This window comes from Diadema antillarum, unplaced genomic scaffold (genome assembly GCF_040938485.1).
Source record: "Diadema antillarum isolate AM-2024a unplaced genomic scaffold, OU_Dant_1.0 seq00000156_RagTag, whole genome shotgun sequence".
Lineage (NCBI taxonomy): Eukaryota > Metazoa > Echinodermata > Echinoidea > Diadematoida > Diadematidae > Diadema > Diadema antillarum.
The window spans coordinates 604,869-630,225 of record NW_027271228.1 but is presented as its reverse complement, the minus strand read 5'-3'; the positions used below and the strand labels follow the sequence as shown (position 1 = coordinate 630,225).

General features: G+C 38.1%; 2 protein-coding genes across 2 annotated transcripts; one reads left to right on the top strand and one right to left on the bottom strand.

Annotated features, from left to right (window-relative positions):
- Window positions 1-865: 865 nt before the first annotated feature.
- Window positions 866-13,138, bottom strand: LOC139727843 (UDP-N-acetylglucosamine transporter TMEM241 homolog). Its single transcript, XM_071638816.1, has 10 exons — window positions 13,033-13,138; window positions 7,969-8,096; window positions 6,758-6,839; window positions 5,994-6,097; window positions 5,479-5,530; window positions 4,740-4,834; window positions 3,510-3,580; window positions 2,403-2,472; window positions 1,737-1,895; window positions 866-1,003 (listed from the first exon to the last, which is right to left on the bottom strand). Exons 1-10 carry the CDS (start codon window positions 13,096-13,098, stop codon window positions 889-891), a joined length of 942 nt encoding a protein of 313 aa, XP_071494917.1. The 5' UTR covers window positions 13,099-13,138; the 3' UTR covers window positions 866-888.
- A 262-nt stretch (window positions 13,139-13,400) lies between these two features.
- LOC139727830 (tRNA (guanine(10)-N(2))-methyltransferase homolog) lies at window positions 13,401-24,277 on the top strand. The gene is made up of 11 exons (XM_071638801.1): window positions 13,401-13,509; window positions 14,860-14,928; window positions 15,342-15,590; window positions 16,163-16,300; window positions 16,830-16,986; window positions 17,423-17,542; window positions 18,558-18,689; window positions 21,000-21,069; window positions 21,816-21,947; window positions 23,351-23,465; window positions 23,906-24,277. The coding sequence occupies exons 1-11, from the start codon at window positions 13,429-13,431 to the stop codon at window positions 24,275-24,277; spliced, it is 1,635 nt and encodes a 544-aa protein (XP_071494902.1). The 5' UTR covers window positions 13,401-13,428.
- Window positions 24,278-25,357: the final 1,080 nt, after the last annotated feature.

Sequence of the window (25,357 nt, the reverse complement as noted above, 5' to 3'; positions counted from 1 at the left end):
CTTCAAGTCTTTTTCAGTAGCTTACCTAACTACATTTACATTCAAGGTGCTATCCCCATCATGCTTCCATCTAAGTACTGAAGTTGATGTGTTCTTCCTAGTAATAGCATGCATGTAAAGGACTATGGTGCCTGTTACTCTAGGAAACTGTGACAAAATAAAAAGGAGTTGACATTTCTGTGCACTTATGGTTGAAGAGGAGGTTCAAGACATGTATTCCTGAGATTCCTTGAGATCCATTCACACTAAAAGTGTGCGTAAACACGATGCAGAGCTTAGGATGGAATTGCCACTTCTTCATATTGTTGTGATACTTTTTGGTTCAGCACTTCCTACTCATTAAAGGGATGGTACAGTATTGGTGGAGATGAGAATTGGGCTTTTAACTTTTTGCGAGATACCAAGAAAACACTTATGATATAGTACAGAGCATACCATTTTAAGAGGAATTCAAAGTTTATTTGATGAAATTCACGTTTGGAATCACTGAAACATCCAAAAACAAAGTAAAACGAAGCGATCGTAATAAAGTGTGGGTCAAACCCACACTTTATCAGAATCGCTCTTTTTTTGATATCTCGGCCATTTCAAAACCAATTTTCATCAAATAAACGTTGAATTCCTTATAGAATTACATGCTCTTTCATATTTCATACGAGGTTTCTCATTACCTCACCCAAAAATGTTAGAAACCTGAAAATAGGTTTCAACCAAAACTATACAATCCCTTTATTGTCTTTGTGCGCTGATCAGATGAGTACGGACCGCACAATGAACAAATTGTCACAGGTTGATGCTACTCTGAATACAAAGGAATTCTAATAATTCAAGGTGTGTTAGAGCTCCCTCTACAAACAAGTATGTCCCTGTGTGGCACAATTCCATTTGCTATGCTTGCTCTTTGTCCACTTTGCTCACTCCCACATCATCCTCTGTGCCCTCTCCTCCAACATCGTGCCTGGCAATAGCATTTATGAGTTGTCCTGCAAGGCTGAAAAATAAACTAGCAAAAGGAACAAAGAGAGTACATTACAAAAGGTATGTAAAGATCTATTACAGGTGTATACACTACACATACTAGATAGATGCGCAGATTACATACATCTATCAAACATGCGCATATACATAAGCACGCACACACACACACACACACACACACACATACATACATACTTACATAAATGCATATATTTATATTGTGTCCTGAGACTATCTATGATTCATTTGTCCATATCACAACTAGACCTAAATCACAGTCAATTTAAAATCTTATGACGTTGCCATGCAAAAAAAAAAGACTTTATACAGAGATTTTAATATCAATATCCCCCCCCCCCCCCCCCCCAGAACAGTGATATCAATTGTATCATAGATTGCCATGATTTGACAATGAATACTTTCAAGAGGGCAGGTGGTTTATAAGAGCTTGCTTGGTAACAAAAGAATGACTTCATTTTATACTTTTGAGAGAGATGACATCATCCTCTTTTTTTTTATTTGCATTTGTGAATGTGACCCAGACTTGTTTAGTGAAGACATGTTGAACTTCATAGCTCCATACATTTTGTCTGATTTCAGTGAATATCTCATCGTTCTGTTTGACTCGACATTTCTCAATAAAGTCAACTTGACCAAAAAAATGGAGATTCTCTTTTACATAGGACTGTAATTTCACCATAGAACTGATCTTTTTCTAAGCAATTCTTGTCTGGGTCAAATCTGCCAGCAGCACTTACCTAAGAAAGAAGTTGGTGTTATACACAGTCAGGTAGAGCAGATTGGAGACACCCACACACAAGACCTTGGCAGCAGCAACCGTGAGAGAGACAGCATATTCCGGATGAGTGTATTCCATATACAGGTGACAGAGGGATAAACTCACTCCAAGAATGCCACTGCAGGAAAGAAAAAACAAATAGTTACCCTGCTATTAGAAAGATAAAATATACATGTAGTATAATTGATACTCGGCAGCTTCACTATGAGGTTTGAAATCCCTATCAACAAATTCTTCAAACTAATTTGAAATTATCCAATTGTCAAGGAAGACACATATGTTCCTTTCTTCAATAATGCGCACATTTAGAATCCTGATGTTGTTGCTGTTGTTTTTTTATTGGGGTGGGATGGGGGTTGCAAGGAAGACCGTTTTGATATGGAGGTTTCATACCAGCTTGAATGGTGAACACTGACACATCTAAAGCAGGCAAAAGAACACCTTTCTTTAACTCATCACATACCAATGGTAACCCTACTGTATTTAATGTCAACAGCATTTTGAAATGGTGTTCCTCAGAGAGTTAAATAAAATTGTGTAAGTGCCACTCCTTGATCTAAAACCATGGAGTTGTCCGTGAATTTCATGCACAGCTTTTGAAAAGCGATGATCAAATAGTTCTCACCTCATGATACAGCCTACATAGAAATGATGGAGATACCAATGGGGAAATGCTGCTGATGATGTTAGGTCACCTGGTGAGAGAGGGGGAAAATAAGGAAAGTTAGGAAAAAGAAACTGACATGTAATTATGTTATGGAAATTCACTGTGACTTAAAATGAAAGAAACACAGACAATGTAACAAATATACAGTATACGATATCTATATCACTATAAACATTTTTACAGTTTTCCTACACTACCCATGCACAAATTACTTGAAACACATGCTTTGCTTTTGCTTAAATTGCTTCTTTTTTTTTAAGTTCAGCATGTGTGAGTGTCTTGAAAACAATCCAACTCAATCAACAAATCAATTAGGTACGATACTGGCTGATACAGACAGATTAAGAACATCTAACAATTTCTTCCTCAAGAGCAGTTAGTTGAGAAGAAAAAAAACCTAAACTAGAGACAATATGTTGCAAATGACTTGTAATTGTACATGTACTTCTCAAATTCTTTCCACTTTGTGATTGATTTTCTCCACCTTTTTCTCCACAGCTCTACAAGGCTTGGTAACGACTTTCATTCCCTAACCTTTACAACAGGAAGCCCTAAATCCACTTGAGGAATTTCTTTTGTCATTATACACCACCTTGTTAGGACAAACTTCTCACGTGCTTCTGGAGATTGTAATCTCACAAATATGGAAAATCTAAACATTGACTCTTGACTTTCAAGTAACTAGTGATTTCAGCATCATGATGCTTAAAGTTTATTCCAACAAACTGCTACATCAAAGACAATGCTCATAATTGGTTTGCGTACCTTTCCTTGGGATATTTTTGGGTTTAGATTTGCATATATTACAAACATTTAAAAATATATATATTTTGACCTTTGACCTTAATGTGAGGTCAAGCAACTATTTAGGCATAGTTTTAAAACAAGACGATTTCGATTCAATTCAAACTTTATTTTCATTTGTTTTGGTTTTTGTTTTTTCAATGATGGATAGCAGACAGAAGCAGACAGACAAATGGACAAGATCAAAAATGCATCCCTTAATATTTAGATTGTTAGTTTACATTTCTACAACTAAAGGAAGACGTATCCAATTTTTCTTACCGAGGAAGAAACTTCCAGGAGCGAAGAGGAAGACACTGAAGGCATACACATAATGAAGGCGGTCTATGTCACTAAAATGAGACACCAGTGTGAGGATGAGAGAATGTGATTGATAAAAATTCAGGAAATTCATCGTGGAATTTGCTCAGCAGCTTGGATTGACTATGCATGGCAACAAGAAGCACTGCATGTTTCACTCAAAACCAAAAACACTTTATCTGGCAAAGCACATCTGGGCCCCGTTGCTAGAAACTTCGCGCTTAAACGCAACTTGCAACTGATTGTCACTGGCCAATCAAAATCATCGTTGCATGCATGTCTTCTTAGTAGGGAAGACCCTGAGCCAATCAGAATGGTTGTTTCAAAATTAGCAATTATTTGCAATTGATTGCAACTTTCTTGCAACGGGGCCCTGGAGTGTTAAGGCAGTGACTCAAGATATGAACAGCTTGAATGAAAATGTAAGCCTAATGCCTCATTTGGAAGAGATTATACTAATGGGATTTTACAATGTGTTCCCTTACTGAATATGAGCCAAACACACCAGAATGTGCATCACTCCACATACATTTCATGGGAAAGAAAACAAAATTGTGTGTGACACAAAAAGACAATATTTTACTATACAATTTGCCAACATTATCACAGATACACCCGTATGACTCAAAGAAGGCACTATAGTCTCTGTATCATATGTGATATGATGCCTGAAAATAACCAGTATCACTTGTTAACAAACATACAATAAAACAAATAAGAACAAGAAACGGTGCTTTAACACTGTCCATGTAGGGTACGATAAATGTGAGACAAAATCAATGTGGAGTTAAAACATTCTTTTACATAGGAGAATCTTTGTTGGTACAGTCATACCAGAAATCATTCTGCTGAGTTATTGTTGGTATTACATGAATGAGCGTGTGCTGGTAGCTGATTGAGTGCGCACTGCAACGCTATGTATGTTGTGACAAACACAGATGGCTATGGAACAAAACTGCAAGTTTGACTGAAAGCTTATCATGTACATGATGGCATGTGCTACCCAAAACTGCTCTACAAAACTATAGCATGTTCAAACCTACAATGATACTCTCTAGCAAATGTCAGGTATTGCAAGGATCTTTTCTTCTTCTTTTTTGTTGTTGTTAGATATTGTATAATCTGGACTGATAATCTTTCATCTACCATATTATCAACAGTGCATGATTATAAATCTAATCTGATGCTTACCTGAGTAATACTGTTTTCTGCAGTCTAACATATATTGCACTTTGGCTCCCAACAACCACATGATACAACATCCAATTGTATCCACTTTGGTCATACTGTCGAGGAGGAAATGAAATAGCAGACATACACAAATAATCTCAATATGATAATTTCTCAATAATTTATGATCAACTGATAAGCCCAGAGAGATAATGGTACTGACTCTGCTGCAGGGATGCCTTATCATTCAGTGATCCAGAAATTTTGTTACTTTGATGCAAACTTTCCATTTTGTAGGTCCCATTGAATTTTGTTAACCTCATCCAAACAGCACTATGATCCTGATGCAATGTATAATACAAACAGCAAAATGACAATGACCAATTCTAGAAATGGAAGACAAATTTGTTTAATGATGGCAACAAATATTTTTTCATTTATTCAGTGTTAGGAAGTGTGTAAGGAAGTGTTTACTAGACTACTTGTTACACATACTAACTACATATGGACCATCTAAACTTTTCTGTCAAGTCTTTTTTTTCAATCTGCCAGATTTACTACGATAATTCAGTCTATGATACCCACACACACCTCATGACATTGGAAAATTGAATGTAACAGATGTTGCTGCACATGAATGGGGGTAATCTTGGATTTATCCAAAGCAAGTAACCATTGGTCACACAATACCTTTATTGAGAAAGTATGAATAATACAATATCAGGAAAGTGGGCCGACGGTTTCCCATCTTTCTACTCACCTGAGGATCTGTCAGCCATATTGTGATGCATGACACTGAAATGATCACCCAACTGTTAAAAAAAAAAGAGAACAATTTATTTCATTTGAGCCACTGTTCAGTTCTATGTATAGACATGCATCTTGCTACCTTTTGCTTTGAAAAGGTAGTATGCAATTTCCAATGCTTCTACCTGGACCAACTTTTAGGTAAAGAAATGTATAAGCTCTTATGTTACTACTATGTTTTCTTAAACTGAGTGCGACATCAAAACAAAGAGTTGCAATATTCCAGAAGCACTGCTATACAGGATTTACGGTACACATGAAATTCTCCATTTGATAGGCCTCCTCATCTTATAGTAAAATATCCATTATTTTTCTCTCAAATAGCAACTTGCATAACAAGCACTGATATCAAATATCAAATAAATTCCTTGTATAACTTGAAATATATGTAAAAGACATTCCCCACATTTCTAAAAAAGGTGATGAGGTAGATTTGATCATTTGCATGACATCAACATATGCACCCACCTGCATGCTAACTGTATTTTTGGGGTGCGTCTATGAAGCACCGCCATGCTAAGAGCCGATATCACCTCCACAGCCCCTTGAAGACAGACAAAGACTGGTACTGGCTGGAAAAGTGTGAGAGACAAACAAACAATTAAAACAAAACAAACCTTACCTATTGCAGGTAGTGCACATGTTTCTTGCTAGGTTGATAGTGGAGTTTGTCAGAAGATATACCTCCATTTACATTACATCATGTTACTTGGCCTTGAGGGGATACCATAGACATTGTTCATGAGGGGGATATGATGTTGATACAGTGGACTCCTGTTATAACAAAGTCCTCGGGACCGGCAGTTTTCTTTCGTTATATCAAAAATTTATTATAACCGAACAAATAAACAATAGAAAACATAGACTGAATAATGTTGCAGCCTGAATATTTACTTTGTTGTGACCAAAATTTTTTTATAACCGTGTTCATTATAACGGGAGCACAATGTATTGCCGATCTTTCATTCTTAGTTGATATTACTGCTCTCTTTCCTTTCTCTTCTTCTTCACTCAAGCAATAGCTCATATGTTTCAAATATGTACAGTCAATCTTTTTATTTGAAAGCCGGCAAACATATCATGCCTTGTTTAATCAGCTTTAGCAATGCTCTACATTACATAATCAATACTGCTTTGTGAGTAACACATTGTTGCTGTATTTTCAATTTTATGTACTAGGTATGCTGACGACACAAAAACTAATAAATCAATGAAATTCTTTCAATACTGACCAATCTCGCTAAAGCCCTCGAGCCAGAGTAGACTCCAAGCACATAGAGAAGCATGAAAGGCATCCATTGTAGCAGACCAGACCTTTATAAAGTGGAAAAGGCATGATAACAATTCAGTCAGGATTGCTGAAAAATTTAATCCCCCTTCCAGCGCCCCCCCCCCCCCAAAAAAAAAGAAGAAGAAAGAAATGCAACCATTAAAATCTGTATCATACCCTTGATATGATAGGCTTTTAAAAACATGTCCTCTTAGTCTTTTTTAAGGGCCCTATATGGTTAGCACCAAGAATCCCAGCAGATGCTAGCTGATTGAAGTCAAGTGCATTTAATTAGCACCAAGGCCCTTCAGATCCATGAAAATGATTATCATTCATTTAAAAAAAGGGCTTAACTAATGGACCCCAGTACTAAATGAACATACACTGTAACAGTATTAAATTGCCCACATGCCCTTTAGCTCTTGAATTGTTACATGCGACAGTTGGCCCCTGTGCATTGAAGACTGTCTGCTGAGTTTATGGTATGCAGTCAGCCTTTTACTCAAGTCACAAAATTGTGGGATACTTTTTGCCAAAAGTTATAATTCTTTATTTCTTAAGCTGTGAATCTACTTTCAATGTAATGCTGAGTGTGATTTAAAGGGGCTTTCCTGACGATTTTCATAATTTCACATTATGCAGTACACAAATTGACAGTTCCATTATTTGTGAAATTTATTGTTGTCCTTGAGCAAAGAACCAAATACTCTGAAAATCTGAAACAAATTACACTGAACAGTGTTGATGACATAGGAGCCTCACATATTTCAGAAATGTAGCATTGTAATTCCATTACAATACTGCTTGCTTAACCAGTTCACCAGTGTAGAATCTATGCAAGCCTTCTTCTTTTGTTCTGCTTCCTTGAACCCCAACCCATGCATTCTTATGGTGAGGCTGCCATATGTCATCATCCTTGTTCATTGCAATTTGTTACAAATTTTGAAAACATTCTTATTCTTCATCCCAATCACTATAAATTCTGAAGCTCTGTACTAAGTATAGATCTAATTTATAGTTGTTAAAATGTAAAAGTCTGAATATCATCCAGAGGTCCCCTTTAATACTGTGATGTGGTACTCTCTGAAAAGAATTCTAAAATGTGTAGAACTATTTAACCAATCAAACTAGCACCTGCTCCAAGATTGATCTAGATGCCAGTGGCCTGCATACCTGTTGATATTGCTGCTGAGGTCAATGTGGCCCAGGGAAGCAATGAAGCGTAGCACGAGGAATCCAACAAGAGTCTGCCATCCTTGGAACAGTGTTGGGAAGGTGAAGCCTAGTACCCACAGCACATACTGTCAAAATCAAAACAGACAAACTTAGTGAAACATACTTGTAAGATACTGATAGGTGTCTTCGGGAGGAATTGTCAGTAGACCACTTTGTTCACCCATTGAAGACAAGTCCCGAGAATACTCGGACAGGTGTCTATGGGAAATATTAATATTTGTGGTATCTGTGATATAAATGTGACTAACTAAAGACACGGCGAGGGAACATGCAAGTTATGCTGGGTCGAGGGGAAGGTGCATTCCAATGTCTTTTGTTAAACATATCAGTACTTAAGCAATGATTGACAGATGAGGTCCCGACAGGAATACTGGTTTTGAAGGATTATTTGTGGGTGTACCCAAGTAATCTGAAGAAAAATAGATGAAAAATTAGTTAAAAATATATGGAATGTTTCTAGATATTCATTTCACCGCAAAAGTGATGTTGAGGGTATCATAAATCAACACAAATCGCCATGAATTGTATTTCAGAGAACCTTGAACACTTTAACATATTTCTAAGAATGCAATACAATGAAGAGTCCTCATCTAACAATGAATCTTTGTTAAAGCTCAGTCTTACCTTCAGCCTACCACATAAATATTTCTTTTTAAGAATAAATACAATCTGTTAAGATTCTACGGTAAAAGATACAGCCATGTCAAACACATAAAGGTGTCATACAGCTCCTGCACAGTAAACTCTATTCATGCCAGTATAAGAGACAAAATCCAGAACATGCTGATGGAGAAGAACAGAAGTGATGAACTGGCCACATTTACTATCAATTTAGCCTACATTGTAGTACTAAATAGTCCACTAAACATCATATTTTCAGTTTGTTATCATTTTCAGCTCATTTACTGTTCAAAGAGTGGTGGTCTCTTTCAATCCATTGATACAGTGTATGGTATAACATTTGCGTTTTTTTTTACCACAATCTAAGGCTGGTGCATCATCATGATTCATAGGCCCTCGATTCCAGCTGCTGCACTTTGGTCTATTCTACTACATACAATTTGTAGTATTCTGTAATGCAGTGCATAGCAGTGAGTGACATACACTAACTGATTTTTCATCTCTCTTGACACAGCCCCCAGCCCCCAGCCCCCAGAAGAAAAACACTCACTCACACCATTTGATATGCAGAAAGGGTACAGAAATGTAAAAAATCAGACATACAGGCCCATAAATCACTATTCTGCATTGGTTTTACAAATCATCACAGTCAACAGTGACAATGTTGTATATATGATGAAGAGTTTCCGACTTTGTAAGACTTGTGTCACTACAGCAGCATAACTGTACATATATGTACATACCACTATTCTTTTAACCCTAACTAGGCCGGGGGGGGGGGGGGGGAGGCCCCCCTCGACGTTCGGCGGGATGTATCACTAACGCGAAAAGCTATTGCCGCCACGTTTCATGACTTTTTTCTTTCGAATCTCCCGCATCTTTTGACACCAAATTTGCGATACCCAGGTGCGCGGTTCCGAAGTTGCGCATAATTTTTTACTTGCATGTCAGATCAAAAATTGCTCAAAAACATGAATTTGTGTTCAATTTCAATGCAAACTGTGCTTACAGGCAAATTTCATAAAAACATGATTATTTTGGGGTTGTATTGATTAAAATCCATTAATAACATATTTTCTTGTGTGGAACAATGTCGCGGACAAGTTTCATCAAAAAAACAATGAAAAACATAAAGTTGAAAAACAAAGAAATACATAGGAAATTCAAAATTAAAACAATAAAATACTTACGAAATTTTTTCTGATGGCACAATTTTTTTCTCTTATATTTGCTCAGGACACTAAAAAGAATATTTACACCAAAAATGTGCCCATTTTGAGCTTTTTTTAGTGATTTATACCAAATTGTCTGATTTAATTAAATGCATCATTATGCATAAATTAGCATAATTTAGCATAAATGATAATTTTTTTAAAAATTAAACTTCTTAGTACTTGAGTTTACGTCACAGGCTATGTGTGTGCCAATTTTCGTCGCGATCGCGCGGTCGACGGCTGAGATCTGGGGGGGGGGGCGCCTAGGAGGCCCCCCCCCAGTTCTATGATCTACCTAAATAGCCCGGCCTAGTTAGGGTTAAGATATGAAGTATGTATAGAGTACAACATGCTCTACAATTTCGCAGGCTTCTCACAACACAGATATATCTTGTCTTTCATATCAAAGTCTTGGGTCTAAGACTAGTGCAGGTATAGCAGGAAGTTATTGTTAGCATGAAAGCTACAAGCAAGCATCAACTAAAGTGTAACAAGATATATCCTTTTGTTTTAAGCTAGCACTGTGATTAGCACTTATATCAACAGCACACACAGCCTATGTACCAGTCAATTCCAGTGACAATGCAATGTTTCTATCCTGAAAGCTTTTAATTTCAGTAATCAGCTACACACTACCAATTTGGCTACATTAATTCTACAATACATTCATTGCAATACAAACCATGTACCAGGTAATGGTCTCCTACCAGTAATATGATGACTAGGCCTACTATTACAACTCTCTCCAGATGCACCTTTAATTTGAAGAAACAACTACAGCATTCTCTATCAACCTTGATTACAGAGCAAGCAGAAGTTTGGGTGCTAATGCACAGTGTGTAATTCCATAAAACAATATGTAGATATACTGGTATCTCAAATTCCACATACCAAATTTGCACCAAAACGACATTCATTATGTTCATGAACACTCAGAGGTACCTAACTGCATTTCTCAATTGACTTCTTTCAACTTGCAATAATCATTTGTACATTGATTCTTAGCTCCTTTTCCAGTTACCAGTTGAAAGACACCATACCCTCACACTAATACTCATGTATAAAAATTAGATTCAGAGATTGTGAAGGTAGAATGAGTTGTTTGAGCGACAACATAAAAGTCAATATCAATATGCTTCATGATCTTAACTGATTTGGTTGCAATTTACAAGAGAATTTGGAAATAAGCTATTGAGTGTTTTCTGTGATTTTGGTGCACTTTAGGTACAGTATGTGAATTTGATAATTCATCGAAGTGGATACAGAAGTAAATTGGTCATTAGTGGCGATGTTTGCATGTAGCTGCACCTCAATCAATGCTGTTTCATTTCATATCCAAGCAAATATCAAATATATTACACAATATATACAGTTGCAGATCCAGAGGGGGCGCAACCGGCGCACACCCCCCCCCTTTATTTTTCGTCAAAAACAAAAGAAATAAAAAGAAAAAAATGAAATGAAACCCGCAAGTAGCACCAGAAATATTAGTTGCGCCTCCCCCCCCCCCCCCCCCAACCTCTTTACAGAATTCCTGGATCTGCCCCTGACATATTCCAACATTAGGTCATGGAAAGATTTTGCCAGAGTTCTGTTGAACCTCTGTATATCAACAATACAACATTCATGTTAGTGTAAACGAATAATATATTTGGAACACAAGGTTCCCAAAATATAGACAAGAGTTTCTGCTTTCATGGCCTACCGTAAATTTGTGTTTCTTTGTGTTACGCTGACCAGAAAAATGACCTTCATCGAAAGATTATAGTTTCTTCTTTTGGTATGTTTGTTTGTTTTTTTCCTGTACCAAAACTCTGTGTATTTTTGACTAACTTACCTCTTTCCAATGTAGTAGTGAGCTTGTTTTTCTGTATCAACTTGTATGGAGACTTACATTAGCCATCAAGGCTGAGCTCGCGAGATTTTCACTGACCCCATTCGGGTGTTTTTATACTAGTGTATAACAAAAGAATTTGTGAGCCCATCATCAGTGCACAATCTTCATTCCTCATGTTCGATCAATATTTTGCATTGTTCGATGGCATATAGCCGAGGCGGATCCAGGAATTCTGTAAAACAATACTTCTGGCGCTATTTCGGGCTTTATCTCATTTTTTTTTCTTTCTATTTCTTTTCTTTTAACTAATAGAGAGGGGGCGCGCGCCTAGTGCGCCCCCTTCTGGATCCGCCACTACATAGGGATAAGGGTACCACAGTGGACAGTGGAAAGGGGATACTGTAAAACGAGGAATGTTTGCATGCATTTTAATTTTGCAGATTTCGCGAGCGCCAAGATTCACAAAATTAAAATGCATACAAAAGTTCTTGTCTACACTATATGCATTGAATGTCAGTGGCAGTTCGCGAAAAATTCATGCCGCAAAAATGGCTGTCGGCTCCAATTGGAGAAAAAATCGTGCCGCGAATATATCATGTTTTACAGTACATGCCACGCTTGACCGCTTTCGCACAGCTAGGCGGATTACCAATCTGCCCCTTCTCTGTTGATGGGCAAAAAGAATCTTACTTTGGGGCATTGAATTAAGGCTCTCGCCGGAAATTGTGGGGGGAAAGGGTCAAACTTGCGAGTTCATATGACCGCATATAACTTGACCATTGATTTAATGGCAAAGAGAATAGCTGGATCAAAATCTTCCACATCAATAGCGAATCCACATCAATATCTTGCGCAGACTTGAATCATATCTGCACATTCATGTCTGTATTAAGGGATGGAATTCCCAAAGAATTGAGTAGAAATCTATCTCGACAAAATATGTCAGTAATTTCACTTCAGACACCGACTAGACCTAGTCTAGTCTATGTTTCTCTCCTCTGAACGGGTTCAATTGCTTTGCCTTGCCCTTTGTTTGTTGCAACACTCTTTGTTTCATTCCCATGCCATAGATCTATACAAAACAATTTTCTAAGAGCAGTCTAGCTATACCTATAGAATCTATAGATTCTAGACTTCTAAAACTAAAAGTAAAAGTCATTGTGGAGAGACCATACTTTGTCTTATTTCGGTCTAGTCTATACTAGAAGTGATATGCTTTGATACAGCCCGAACGCGAAGCGCTCTTCCCACCACAGTCCGTCCTGAGTAAAGACACTGTCATCAGTTTGGTCATAGGAGTAAATCATGCGTTTAGACTTTTGCATTTACCTTGTTTGTCAATACTGTACAAATGTACAGAATGCAGTAAGCGATGGGAAGCCACAAAGCTGCCATTCAGAGAGCGGCATCTCAGAAGTACTAGTATTGTGTTCTTGGCAAAGATATGCAATTTTGCGCCTCGCTTGATTGTTACTCGATTGGGTCCACCACGTCAGTGCACTCTGATGTTATGTTCTGCATGTAAACAAGGCCAAGGCGAGGGACTGTCCCACCAGGAACCAGTGTCGATTGCGCCCTGATTGCATGTTGCGTGACGTCCACGTGTGCTAGCAGCCTGCTGTCGATGTCCACGCAAACACACACTTTCCACACACTTGAACTTGCCGCAGGCATGCAGTCTACACACACGCAACACAATCCAAACAAAGCTTCTGAGTCGATTCGATGGCAGCAATCAAATCAATGTCAAAGATGCGGCAATTTTTAATACTGTTTGCTCAAGAACACATTGAGTTCAGAATAAGCGTAAGTTCAACTTTTTTTGTGTGATTAATAGATTATGATAGGGGAAGAAAACATGTCTTATTACTTCAATATTAACAGCTCAATAGTCCCATTCGCTGAAAATGATGTGATCTTATAAATGCAGTGTACTATACAGTTGAATTAATAATGATGTACCGGTATGTAGATGTCCCATAGACAAGAATTATGATTAACTCCGCCAAGAGAGGAGGAGGTTTTCCGTTATTTTTTTCTTCGGCATTTGTTAGTTTGTTGGATGTTTGTTTCGCCATTTTTGTCCGTGTGCAAAATAGCAAAAGTTATGAACGGATCGCGGATTTGGATGAAACTTAAACTTTGGTACGGTACAGGAAAAGCAGTTGAGAATGATGTCACAAGGAACAGATGATTTAAATTTTGGTAGTGATCCGGCAATTTTTGTGGATTTTATCAAGGATTTTTGATATTTTGGCAGGTAGCGTCAATGAACTTTGGTCTGTTCAAGCTACGCATTTTTAGGTTTTGTTAGTTATAAAAATGTTACTTAACACGCACTAAATAAGCAAGTGCGTGCTCTAGTTTCTGCTAAGGCGAGCTGAGGCACGCCACCCAGCTGGAAGTTGATGACATAAGACAAAAGGCTTCTATATTGGGAAATCAAGTGACTTTCAGCACATGTACATGTGGGTGGAAATCACTGATCTCTACATATGGAAGAACAAGATCATCAGTGGTGGAAATGAGCTGATTGGCAGAGGTCTGCGCTCGCACTCTCAGACTGCTTCTGTGGTTATGAATTGGTCCATTTAGAAGTCGGGCAGAATTAACGTATAACTGCAGCACACGCCCGACAGCAGAAAATTTGGCTTCTGTGTTCTGTACCATAATTGATTATCGTGTCTGGAGCTGTAATGATTATCATAATATCATACACTGACCATTGTAAATTAAGAGGAAATTTAGTAAATAACTTGCTAAAATTTAAGCACATACAATTGTAGATATTTTTACATGCCATATATATGTTCCATTAATTAATGTCTTGATTCTGCGGAATTAGAAATGCGCCAAAAAAAAATACTCACACAAAAATATCCACTTTTGATTATTGTCCTGAGTGCCAATACATCACTGTTGCATATGCAGTGGTATTATTGTTAGCAGTTCCTATGTCCAGACGTGTTTGTAATCATTTCCTGACCCAGTACTAACTGTAGCACATCCTAATAAAGTTTTATTCATTTGTATATTCCAAATGGTTTTGATGCAGATGTAAAATATCATTGGCTTTGTATAATTGAGGATATTACTTTAGGCAGGTAAGTCCTACTTGCACCTTTACATGTGTGTTGATATCTGCCTTGTTTGCAGGAATTGAAGTCCATTGTGTCGCTGCTGAAAGTAGATGCAGATTTTTCCAGTCACCAACATGGAGATCAGGTAATCTATAAATAATAATATTATTTTGATATCCAGAAATACTTTTCTGGCTGTCTTCTGTATTCTACAGAGCTATAGATTGAACCCAGTGCTGGCAATGATACAACCAAATTTTATACACAACATAGTATAGTATACAGCATGTAATTGTCATTTTACATGTCTGTGTGATAAATCCTTTCTCTTCGCATTGGGGTGGAGGAACATGTTATTGTTAGTGAGATTAAGTCTTATCTGCACTTTTAGACCAGTGTTCAAAACAAACAGAGAAGGACCTCAATTCTTCGTGTTGCCAAAGAATATTTGATATGTGACAAAGAGTGATTTTAAAGCAATGAATAAGAAGAAAGAATTGTGAATAGTGGTTTTTTGATGATGTGATGTCAAATGTCTATTCATTTTTGTTTGTGTAGAGCCCCTTTCTCCTTGTTGATCTGCCGTCTGAGGAGTGTGCTAGAAAGATTATGGGCCGCAGCATTCTGGCAAAGTCCTCCATAGAAGTGTGGGCACAGGGGACTACTTACCCAGAAGTCTGTCAGCAGCTGAAGCTGTACCCACAGAGTGAGATGGAGCCATACTGTCATGAGGATGTGACATTCTGCTTCAAAGTTCACACTTTTGGCAAACAGCTCAACAGTGCAGCCAAGTTGGAGGCCATGAAGGCAAGCTCTTCTGAAGCTCCTGATCATTTGTATGATTTTGCAGTTTTAATATGATCCTTTAGCCACCATTAGCGGTGAAACCTAATAGAAAAATAGACCAATCAAATGTGTTGGCCATGGAAATCCTTGTTTTCATAAATTATGTGACTGTCCATATGCTGATGTGCTGTGCATTGCAAAGGCTTTTATGTATGTGCACGGTGCTGGGAAATAATTCTTGTCATTGCCTTGCCGTATGAGCAGCAGACTTTTCCTCTCTTCATTGACGTTAATGCATTATGTCTCTCATTGGTTGGCTAAAAGTTTGCTCAGATACACATGAATTTCATCAGATGAAATTTACTTTGCATTGCCTGAGGTAACAAAAGGACTGATTTGCCTTTCTTCTTTTTTTCAACTGAAATAAATCATGGACTAGACAGAAATATTCAGAAGTTGACCTAAAATGGTCATTAACAACATAGAGAGCATGCAGTGACCACCAGGACTAAAATAATGGTCATGCCAACAGTTTGAACATCAGATGAAAATTTGTCTAACGATGTGCTACATTGTTTTATATGGGTCTGCAGAGCCTAGAGGATTACTTACCCCTTAAAGGAAAAGTTCGACTACGAGACCCTGATCAGATCTTCTACATATTTGAGGACTATGGCACCAGACCCAATCAGGCTCCTGAAAAACCTTACAGGATATTTGTGGGAAGATGGGTGAGTGTACTGTCACTTTGTGTTAACTCTTGGTTACGCATTTTTCTTACAGTTGAGATTGATTTAAATGAGTTGTGGTTGACATCTTCCTTTACTTCTGTTTTAAGAGAGTCTGCTGTAAAGTAACTCCAATTTTATATTATGCCAGGAGTGTTGCGTGACATACAATGTACTTAATCACAATTTTACTTTGTTTAGTCGGTTCAGAGTTTGGATTAAAACAATAAAATAAGAGTATTGAAAAACTTGCACCACTTTCAGAATTTTGAGGAAATTGTTCAAGTGTAACGTTATATGTCAGTTTGCACGTAAATTATCTCTTGTGTGTCATATATGAAATGAAAAAAGTTATTTCATTGAACTTTCTTGTCTTTTATGTGCACAATGCATTATTAAGTTTACAATTTGAGATTGTATAAACCCATGATGTACTTGATAGATCTTAGGCTGACACAAGGAAAGAACGATTTTCTTTTTAAACAAAAAATGTCATGTGTCCTATGTAAAATTAAACTTTTTGTTTTCGTAGATTGCAGATGGTCAGAAGCGGCTAGCACACACATACTCCGTCAAGAAGCGCCATTTCATCGGCAATACCAGCATGGATGCCTTGCTATCTTTTCTCATGGCAAACCAAGCCGCCATCAAGCAGAACTCTTTTGTCTTTGACCCATTTGTTGGTACAGGTGAGAATAGTCTTCAATCTCCTTCACTCTCTCTATTTCTATTTGCAGAGTGGCCTCTTTCATGACTAGAATTAGGATGTTAACTACAATGTACCCTCTGCTGCCCCCCCCCCCCCCCCATTATTGATTAAGGTGAACTCTGATAAACAACAAAAACAAAAATGGAATCATTATGATGTCAGGTTATTGGCAGCTCACTGAAATACACATTCGGTTTGCACCGTTATGATGAACTATGTTTTTATTGACTCCTCATTCTTTGCATTAGACAGCTTTACTGTTATTTCTGGAAAGTGACAATTCCTGATGTCTTCAGAATAAAGTTTGTTGTTTAGTAGCACTGTTACATTCTTGGAGTGTAGTTTATCTGGAAGATGTTGGTCATATCTCTTAAATTTTTTAATCATATACCTAGTTTCATGAAACTTATTCCCAGGTAGCCTCCTTGTGGCAGTGGCCCATTTTGGAGGGTTTGTCGCAGGCTGTGACATCAACTACAATGTGATTCATGGAAAAGGAAAGGCCAGCCGAGCCCAGTCAGAGAGCAAGTACAGAGGTGAGCCTCACAGAAATCAAGTGCCTTAATCTCTACAATGTTCACTTGACAGGTTTATGCTTTGTGTTATGATAGTATTTGTTTTTGCCACTAAGCATATATTAAAGATGGATTAGGTATTACCCTTTATATATGCTATAGTATTCTTTGTCTTTAACTCCAAAATGGACTAATGGCATCATTTTAAAACAAGCTTGGATAGATGTTGGTATCTACAAATATGAACAAATCTTGTCTTCATTTCAGTTGCAGGAGAGCCACCCTGTCATTATGGACACCCAAAAATGTGTATCCCAAACCTCTGTATCTTTGTCTGAGTTGCTGGCAACACTAAAATAGGACCTCATCTTTTTCCACTCTCTCAAAGTGGGCAAAAGTTGGTTAGTACTGTTATTAGAGGTGACTTTAAGATGATTTTCAAACTTAAGCATTTGATCGTCTGTCAATTAGTTAACCACATACAGAGTTTCAGAAGTTACCTGATAGTGATTGCAATGAGAAATTATGTTTTCAAAATCCATTAAGAGAAATCACAATGAACAAGGATGATGACATGGCAGCTTCACGTGAGAGTGATGCTCAATAAAGCATGCATAAATTATACACAGGTGAAGTTGTCTAATGAGCAAGTGGTATTGTAATTGAATTACATTGGTACATCACTATAGAGTATTTGAGACTCTATGTCGTCATTCTAGTTCAGTGCAATTGTTATTGGTTTTTCAGTGTATTGGTGTATCTGCTCAAGGACCATGATAAATTCCACAGATGTATGCATGACACTATCAGTGTTTGTACTACATGATGTAAAATTGTAAAAATCGTCTGGAATTTGTCTTGATTTTTTTTGTCACAATTTTAATCTATGCTCCAAAATTTGGTTTTTTTCATTTTACATCTATGCTTTAAAATTTGGTTTCTTTTTATTTATAAAGAGAAATGATGGAAAGATCAACTACAGCCACAAATTTGTGAAAAAGATGTGACTCTCCAACTTTGCTCTTTTTCTGTTTAGGACGAGACGAAAACATAAGAGCCAACCTCAAGCAGTACGGGCTGGACCACAAGTACATTGATGTCCTCATATCAGACTTCTCACGCAACATCTGGAGAGAGCAGCCCCTCTTTGATGCAATCATTACAGATCGTGAGCCTGTCTTCTTCTCTTTGAAAAGTGTGCCAGTAGGCAATGTTCAGGGAATGTATTTAGTGATAATGTACATGTATATTTGTAATGTTTACAGTCCTACCTGTCCACAACTCATGGGTCTAAAAACTCTCTGTAAGCTATCATTGCGCTATTATTATGCTTCACGCAATTATTCAACCTCCAGGAGGAAAATGACTAACATAATTTTTGTCATTCCTTACTTCATGCATTTTCCAAATATACACCTCTCATTTCTGGTTACAATACTTTTATCTGGCCCTTCACTCACAGAGACTCCAACTCTCCCGTTTTCGACGGGAGATCTCCCGCCGAAAACCCATTTTTGCAAAATCTCCCGTTCTCCCGTTTGAGATTTAATTTCTCCCGCCCTGGCTCAATGTCTCCCGTTGGAAAGGATTTCTTACTTATTGCTGTCGTATGTTGCAAAAATAAGCCTCAGATAGCACCAGAGAGCATCTGTAACCCTAGGAACTTCGCGCTTCGCACACATAAACTTGGAGTCTCCCGTTTGCTAGGGGTTTCAGGCGGGAGAATCTCCAGATCAGAAGGTGCTTCGGGTTGGAGTCTCTGCACTCATGCTGTTACTATTTTACTTTTTTCCTATTCTTGATCCCTCTGTTGTTCCTTTAAATATCTTGTTTGATGTTGCCTCCCTATTCATCTTCATCTTCCACAGATTGCTCCTTTTGTCTATTCATCCCCATGCTTTAATCACCCTCCCCCCCCCCCCCCCCCCCCCCCCCCCCCGTATACCTGATTGGCTTTCTGCCTTTGACCTCTTACCCTCACCCCTTTTGTTTTCTTTGTTTTGTATCCCTAGCCCTCCTGTGACTATGCTTCGTGTGTGTAGTCCTTATAATGATGTGTTTGATTTCCATACTTGTTTGTCATATTGCCTCTGACAAAGATTCTGCTAGAATCAAAAGCTCAGGCCCCTTTTTACTCTAATTTACTCCATTGGCTCACCACTAGAGTCTATTTTGATTAGCAATTTTGAGCAGCTTTTCTCTTTTTTTTTTTTTTTTCTTTTTTTTTTTGCTACTATTTTTTCCCTGGTTACTAGAATCAAAGCAAAGAGATACACTCCATCTTCCTCCCTACCAGTCTTCTGCCTTTCACCTGTGTCCTACCATTTTGTCCCATCTTTTAAAGTATGACTCTATACTTCCTACAAATATGTTGACTTCAGGCATATCTGTTCCAGTTGGACCATGAAGCATGATCTTTTCTCTTGTGAAGACTGTTGTTTGTTCACAGTGCTTCCCTATTTGATTTACTGTCAACTGCAAGATTGAGGATGGATGTTAAACTTTTTGTACAATCCTGGAAATATGCAGGGCCTTTTGGTCATCTGCATGCATGACAAACTGTAGAAACTGTACCATGATCGTCTGTGCTCAGAACAGACCTAACAGTCCTGTATGGAAAAAAAAATATATTATATATGTTACTCTTGTCATCCTTTCTGTGAACTCATTAGGGACTAGTCCCAGGTGTTCTCGTGCTGGGGTGAATGGGAAATGTGTGTTATAGGAAAATCTGTGAGTCTTTAATGGGTTAGAAACAGATATTTGAGATGAAACATCAAGTAGAATCAAGTACAGGCAACTCTAACAAATTCCTCAGGACTTGCTGTTTTCCTTTGTTATATTAAAATTTTGCTATAGCTAAATAATCCAGTATCAGAGTATATAACAAAATTACAGACAATGATATGGGGGTCTGATATTTCTTTGTTGTAACAAGAGTTTTGTTACAACAGATTTCACTGTAACAGGAGTGGACTGTATTTTGAAAAGCAAGTAAGGCATCAGCTCTTTTCATTATGCCATCTAATCACGTCATCAAAAATCATGTTGCATGAGATGGCAGGAATGAAAGTGGAAGAAGAAATTGACACATTAGGTGCGTAGACTGGCAAAAGATCAAGAAGTTTAAGATCGGAATCCTTAAGATTTCAAAGTTTTGCCAGTGTGACTGCAAACTTCTCGCCAAACTTCCCACTCCAAATAGGGATATTTCCCCCTATGCCACCTCCCCCCGCCAAACTTCTTGATCTCTTGCCAGTGTGACCGAACAACAAAAGATCGCGAAGACTTCACGATCTTAGACTCCTCGATCTTTTGCCAGTCTGACCGCCCCTATTGCAACTATGAATTCAGCATGACTGTAAGGTGATAGGATAGATAATGTGGATATCTGGATTGATATTTTTCTTTTGCCAGTGAACGAATAATACATACTTTGAACACCTGAAATGCATGGTTCTCTTTGTTTTTGTTGCAGCTCCGTATGGGATCCGTGAGAAGACAAGGAAGGTTGGTTCTGACAAAGAACCATATGTACGGGATGATCAGTGAGTAGAATGCAAAGTCCTCTCAAAAGTTATTCTTGATTTTCAATTTATTGTTTAAATAGAGATATCTCCCAACATTAGGGATTGCTTTCTAAATGCAAGTGAAGATTCAATCATAAAACATGTCATGGATTATTACACAAGCAGGCAAGTGGGATCACACTTGTCTCCTATCAGCCAAGTATATATGTTGTTTTTTTGGTTTTTTTTTCAGAACTGAGCAAATGTAACATATTTACTTGTTTCTTGTAAGTATGACACATTTACTAGATTAGCTGGCAATGTATTCAACACTGAGTCCGCTACTTGGTCTGGGCCTCTTTGATTTGTAGTTCAAGTTTGCCTCACCTTAGACATTGTCAGTCTGGCTAAATTGTCAATTAAGTTTCATCATTAGTTTGTTTTAATGGGTTGTTTGGCTTAAGTTTCAGTTTGATTTAATGATCATCTGTGCTTAACCATTTAGCTATTCATGCCCTCCACTGCCAGGTGGAAAAATATTTGACCAGCACTGAGAAGACTCCTTCAAAACTTGACTTCAAGTGAGACAATCCTCTCAAGAAGAGCAATGCCTTTAGTCCCATACAAAGGCCATTGAAATACATTAGGAATTAAGAGAATTTCCTAATCTATGTTCATTGACAACTTAAAGACAACTGCTGACCAGTAAAGACAGCAAGTGTAAAGTAAAGAAAGAGTCAATGGTAAGTTACTTTTATGGTCTGTGAAATTTGTATTCTGCCCAGGACCTCCTTCCACATGCCTGTGACACAGAGCTACTTTCTCTCGGATATCTTCACTGACCTGCTAAACTTCTCTGCCCATTACCTCCGTTTGAATGGCAGACTGGTATACTGGCTACCGGTTTACAGACCAGAGTAAGGCATTGTAGACTGGTTCCTTAACCTGTTGAGGACGGTTTGATTTTGCTACAACACGCATTTCCCATAGACAGCTGCCCAAGTATACTTGGGACTAGTCCTCAATGGGTTAAAGGCACATAGTCCTGTTGGGTTAGAGGGCGCTGTTGGATGATACTGCCGATCATTGTTAGCATGATACGAAGATTGCCGAAGTTGAGCTGTCATCAAGAGTAAAGCTTGTAGGTGTTGCTAGGTAACATTGCCTTTGTTGTCTTCTCTGCGCGTCACGCAGTCTGTAGTGATGCCAGGAAGCATGCTTATGTGCTTCTTAGTATGACATCACAAAAGAAGTTTGCTAAAGCTGCCATCCCCCTCAGCTGAATCATGAGCCGAACTGTGATCGGACCACTGACCACAGTGGATCGGAAATTCATCAGACTCAGGGAAATGGGCCAAAGCGTAAGCGCTAAAGAGGAGTCGATAGCATAGGTCTCTATAGGAAACTTGCGGCGTGCACCCGCGTACGCATTTGACTAAACCACCGGGACTATGTGCCTTTAACCTTTTAACCTCCACAGTCTCAAAATGCCATTGACATTGCATACAAGCAGATTAAAGGTAGTGACAGAATGCACCAGTGCTGCATGCTGGTTACATTGATCTCCCTGAGCAGCAAAGGGACATTTGAAATCAAGATAATGTGTAGATGGTTCCTAGATGGACACTTTACTTATTTCTGTGTTTATGTATTTTTGTAATTCATTTTGAGCTGCCATTTTCAGTTCCTTTGCAGACATGATGATTATTGGACGTAATGATGTATTGATAATCATATCAAGAATTAAGAGTGAAATAATGAGCAAGAATGCATAGAAATATTCAGTGTAGTAGGGGATGATGTATTACTGATTACAAAGTTTACAATGAATATCACTTAACTGGATCCTTATCCTGCTATGAGTATGTGTATTGATGCTTGCAATGAGTTGTGAATTAATCTTTTGCTGAGATGAACCAGATGGCCAAGTGTCAACACAATAATTGAGAATTACCACATTTTAAAGGTAATGAAATGATTATGTGACGCTAGTGTTACAACATTAATCTTTGCAACACCCTTTCTCCCTGGGTAGACAATGGGAACAGCTGTTTGCATGTGTTTAGAACATCATTTTTTGCTTTATTACGGGGTCATAAGCAGAACTTTTGCAGATCTTAAAACTCGCTGATAACAAATATCATCATAACCAAAAGTATTTGTAATTACTGCTAATTCAATGTGTCTATACACACCACATTGATTCGTGAATATCCAAGTATCTGAACAAATACATGTAGCAGTATGTTTTTATAGACTAAGTTATATCTACTACTTGTGTCGTGTGGAGGTTTACCAAACTTCTGAAATCTCTACCCAGGTACTCTGAAGACCAGATCCCACAACATCCCTGCCTGCAGATGGTTGCCAATGATGAGCAGATCCTGAACAGCAGCATTAGTAGGAGACTCATCACCATGGAGAAAAAACAGCATGTAAGTTATCCTTCTTCTCCTCCTCCTTTTCTGACCCTGAATCCCCCAATTCTGGCTCCTTCTCCAAGTTTGACTTCTGTGACTCCAACCCCGATTCTGACTGGATTTGTTTTTTTTCCCCAAGGACAGAAAATTTAGCATATACCAATAATAAGACAGGATTATTGATCAATTGTGTACAGTGCACTCCCGTTATAATGAACAATGTTATAACGAAATTCCAGTTACAACAAAGTAAAAATTCAAGCTGCAATATTATCTGCTCTATGTATTTTTATTGTTTATTTCTTCGGTTATCGCAAAATTTCGATATAACGAAAGAAAACTGCCGGGTCCCGAGGACTTCGTTATAATGGGAGTCCACTGTGTTGATTTTTTTTTTTCTCAAGGTCATGGACAGGAGTTTTTATCTTGTTTCATTTTCTTCCATTGTGATGCAGGTCATTGAATCTACATTCAGCCAGGCAACAATATGCAAAGACAAGTATGCAGCACACAATGCTATCAGAGACAAGTTCCTCATACAGAATACCCTGAGAACGAAAGACAGTCCTTCAGCGAGTGAATCAAAACATGAAGGGGAGCCGCTTTCCAAAGAGTCACTTGCGAATGAGTTAAGACACGAAAGGGAGCCACTTTGCAAAGAGTCGATAGCGAGTGAGTCAGGACATGAGGGGGAGCCACTTGCCAAAGAGTCACTTGCGAATGAGTTAAGACACGAAAGGGAGCCACTTTGCAAGGAGTTGAAAGCGAGTGAGTCAAGACACGAAGGGGAGCCACTTGCCAAGGAGTCAGCATTGCAACCAAGATGACAGGAAAGAAGCTGTTTGGCTAGGGACTGATTGATATGACATTTCATGGGAAGAAGGAGTGACCAGAGAATGAAAGAAGAAGATAGAAAAGATGCAATATCGATGCCAATATCTTAGCATTGATAATTTGTTTGTATTATTGACCTCATAGCTCTAAAGTAAGCTGATGTTGAAGGACTTCTAGGACTTCTGGTTTACCCTCTGTCTTCTAAGTCCAAAGATTTCTCACCTTGCTCTGCCTTGCAACTAATTGACAAATTGCCCTACATTGCTCTGCCTTGCAGGTAGATGGAGATGTCTTTGCTGTCATTGAATCAGATGGTGTGCGAACTATGGATGTCTGGGAGCAGACAGATAAATACATTCTCTTCAGTCCTGAATCAAGAGCCTAGCAAGACTGATGCTGACAGAGAATCACTGTCAAAACTGTCATATGCTATTGATGGAGGGATGTTGCGAAGTAAATTTATTGGCAATTCTTCCAGGATCTTACATTTGTCACATTTCTTCTTGTTATGGTAATAATGAGCTACTGGTAGTCACCATTCTGTTTTTTGTTTTGAGTTGTTTTGTTTGTTTGTTTGTTTGTTTGTTTATTTTTCCCCAGATAGGCACAGAAGTGCCAATTATGAGTCTTTCAATATCCATGCAGTGACACAAATAAGTTGTTTTTTTTCTAGTAAGCTTTTTGCATTTGCCAAATTTGTTGTGTCTGTTGTAATCTATATCTACTGTAAGCTGCTTATAGATGTTGTATCTCTTCACGATTGAAGTGTAAAGTATGCTTTGTATACACGCTAAAGAGGTGTATAAACATTGTTCTATTAGGGTAATAGTACACATGTGCACATAAAAGTGGAGGCGATTGAACAACTTGCCATTACAAAAATCACTCATTTAGGAAAACTACTATTTTACTTTTTTTTTTATTTGGAGTGGCTATATCCCAATACCTCCCCACCCCCACTTGTTTAAAAAAAAAAATCTTTTATAGGGTTGCTGTACCTTCTTATATTTTCCTCTTGTTTGAGAAACTCTCTATCCCAGTATGGCCATTTCGTTTGTCCTCACCATGCTCTC

What these genes read in the sequence shown, in the direction of transcription:
- LOC139727843 (XM_071638816.1), bottom strand. Translation starts at nt 13,098, where the DNA reads ATGGCAGCTTTGTGGCTTCCCATCGCTTACTGCATTCTGTACATTTGT. An exon ending in CGAGGGCTTTAGCGAGATTG is followed by an intron (nt 6,098 to 6,757) that starts GTCAGTATTGAA and finishes ACACTTTTCCAG; the next exon opens with CCAGTACCAGTCTTTGTCTG. An exon ending in AACACCAACTTCTTTCTTAG is followed by an intron (nt 1,004 to 1,736) that starts GTAAGTGCTGCT and finishes TCCTTTTGCTAG; the next exon opens with TTTATTTTTCAGCCTTGCAG.
- LOC139727830 (XM_071638801.1), top strand. Translation starts at nt 13,429, where the DNA reads ATGGCAGCAATCAAATCAATGTCAAAGATGCGGCAATTTTTAATACTG. An exon ending in GTCACCAACATGGAGATCAG is followed by an intron (nt 14,929 to 15,341) that starts GTAATCTATAAA and finishes TTGTTTGTGTAG; the next exon opens with AGCCCCTTTCTCCTTGTTGA. An exon ending in CCAAGTTGGAGGCCATGAAG is followed by an intron (nt 15,591 to 16,162) that starts GCAAGCTCTTCT and finishes ATGGGTCTGCAG; the next exon opens with AGCCTAGAGGATTACTTACC.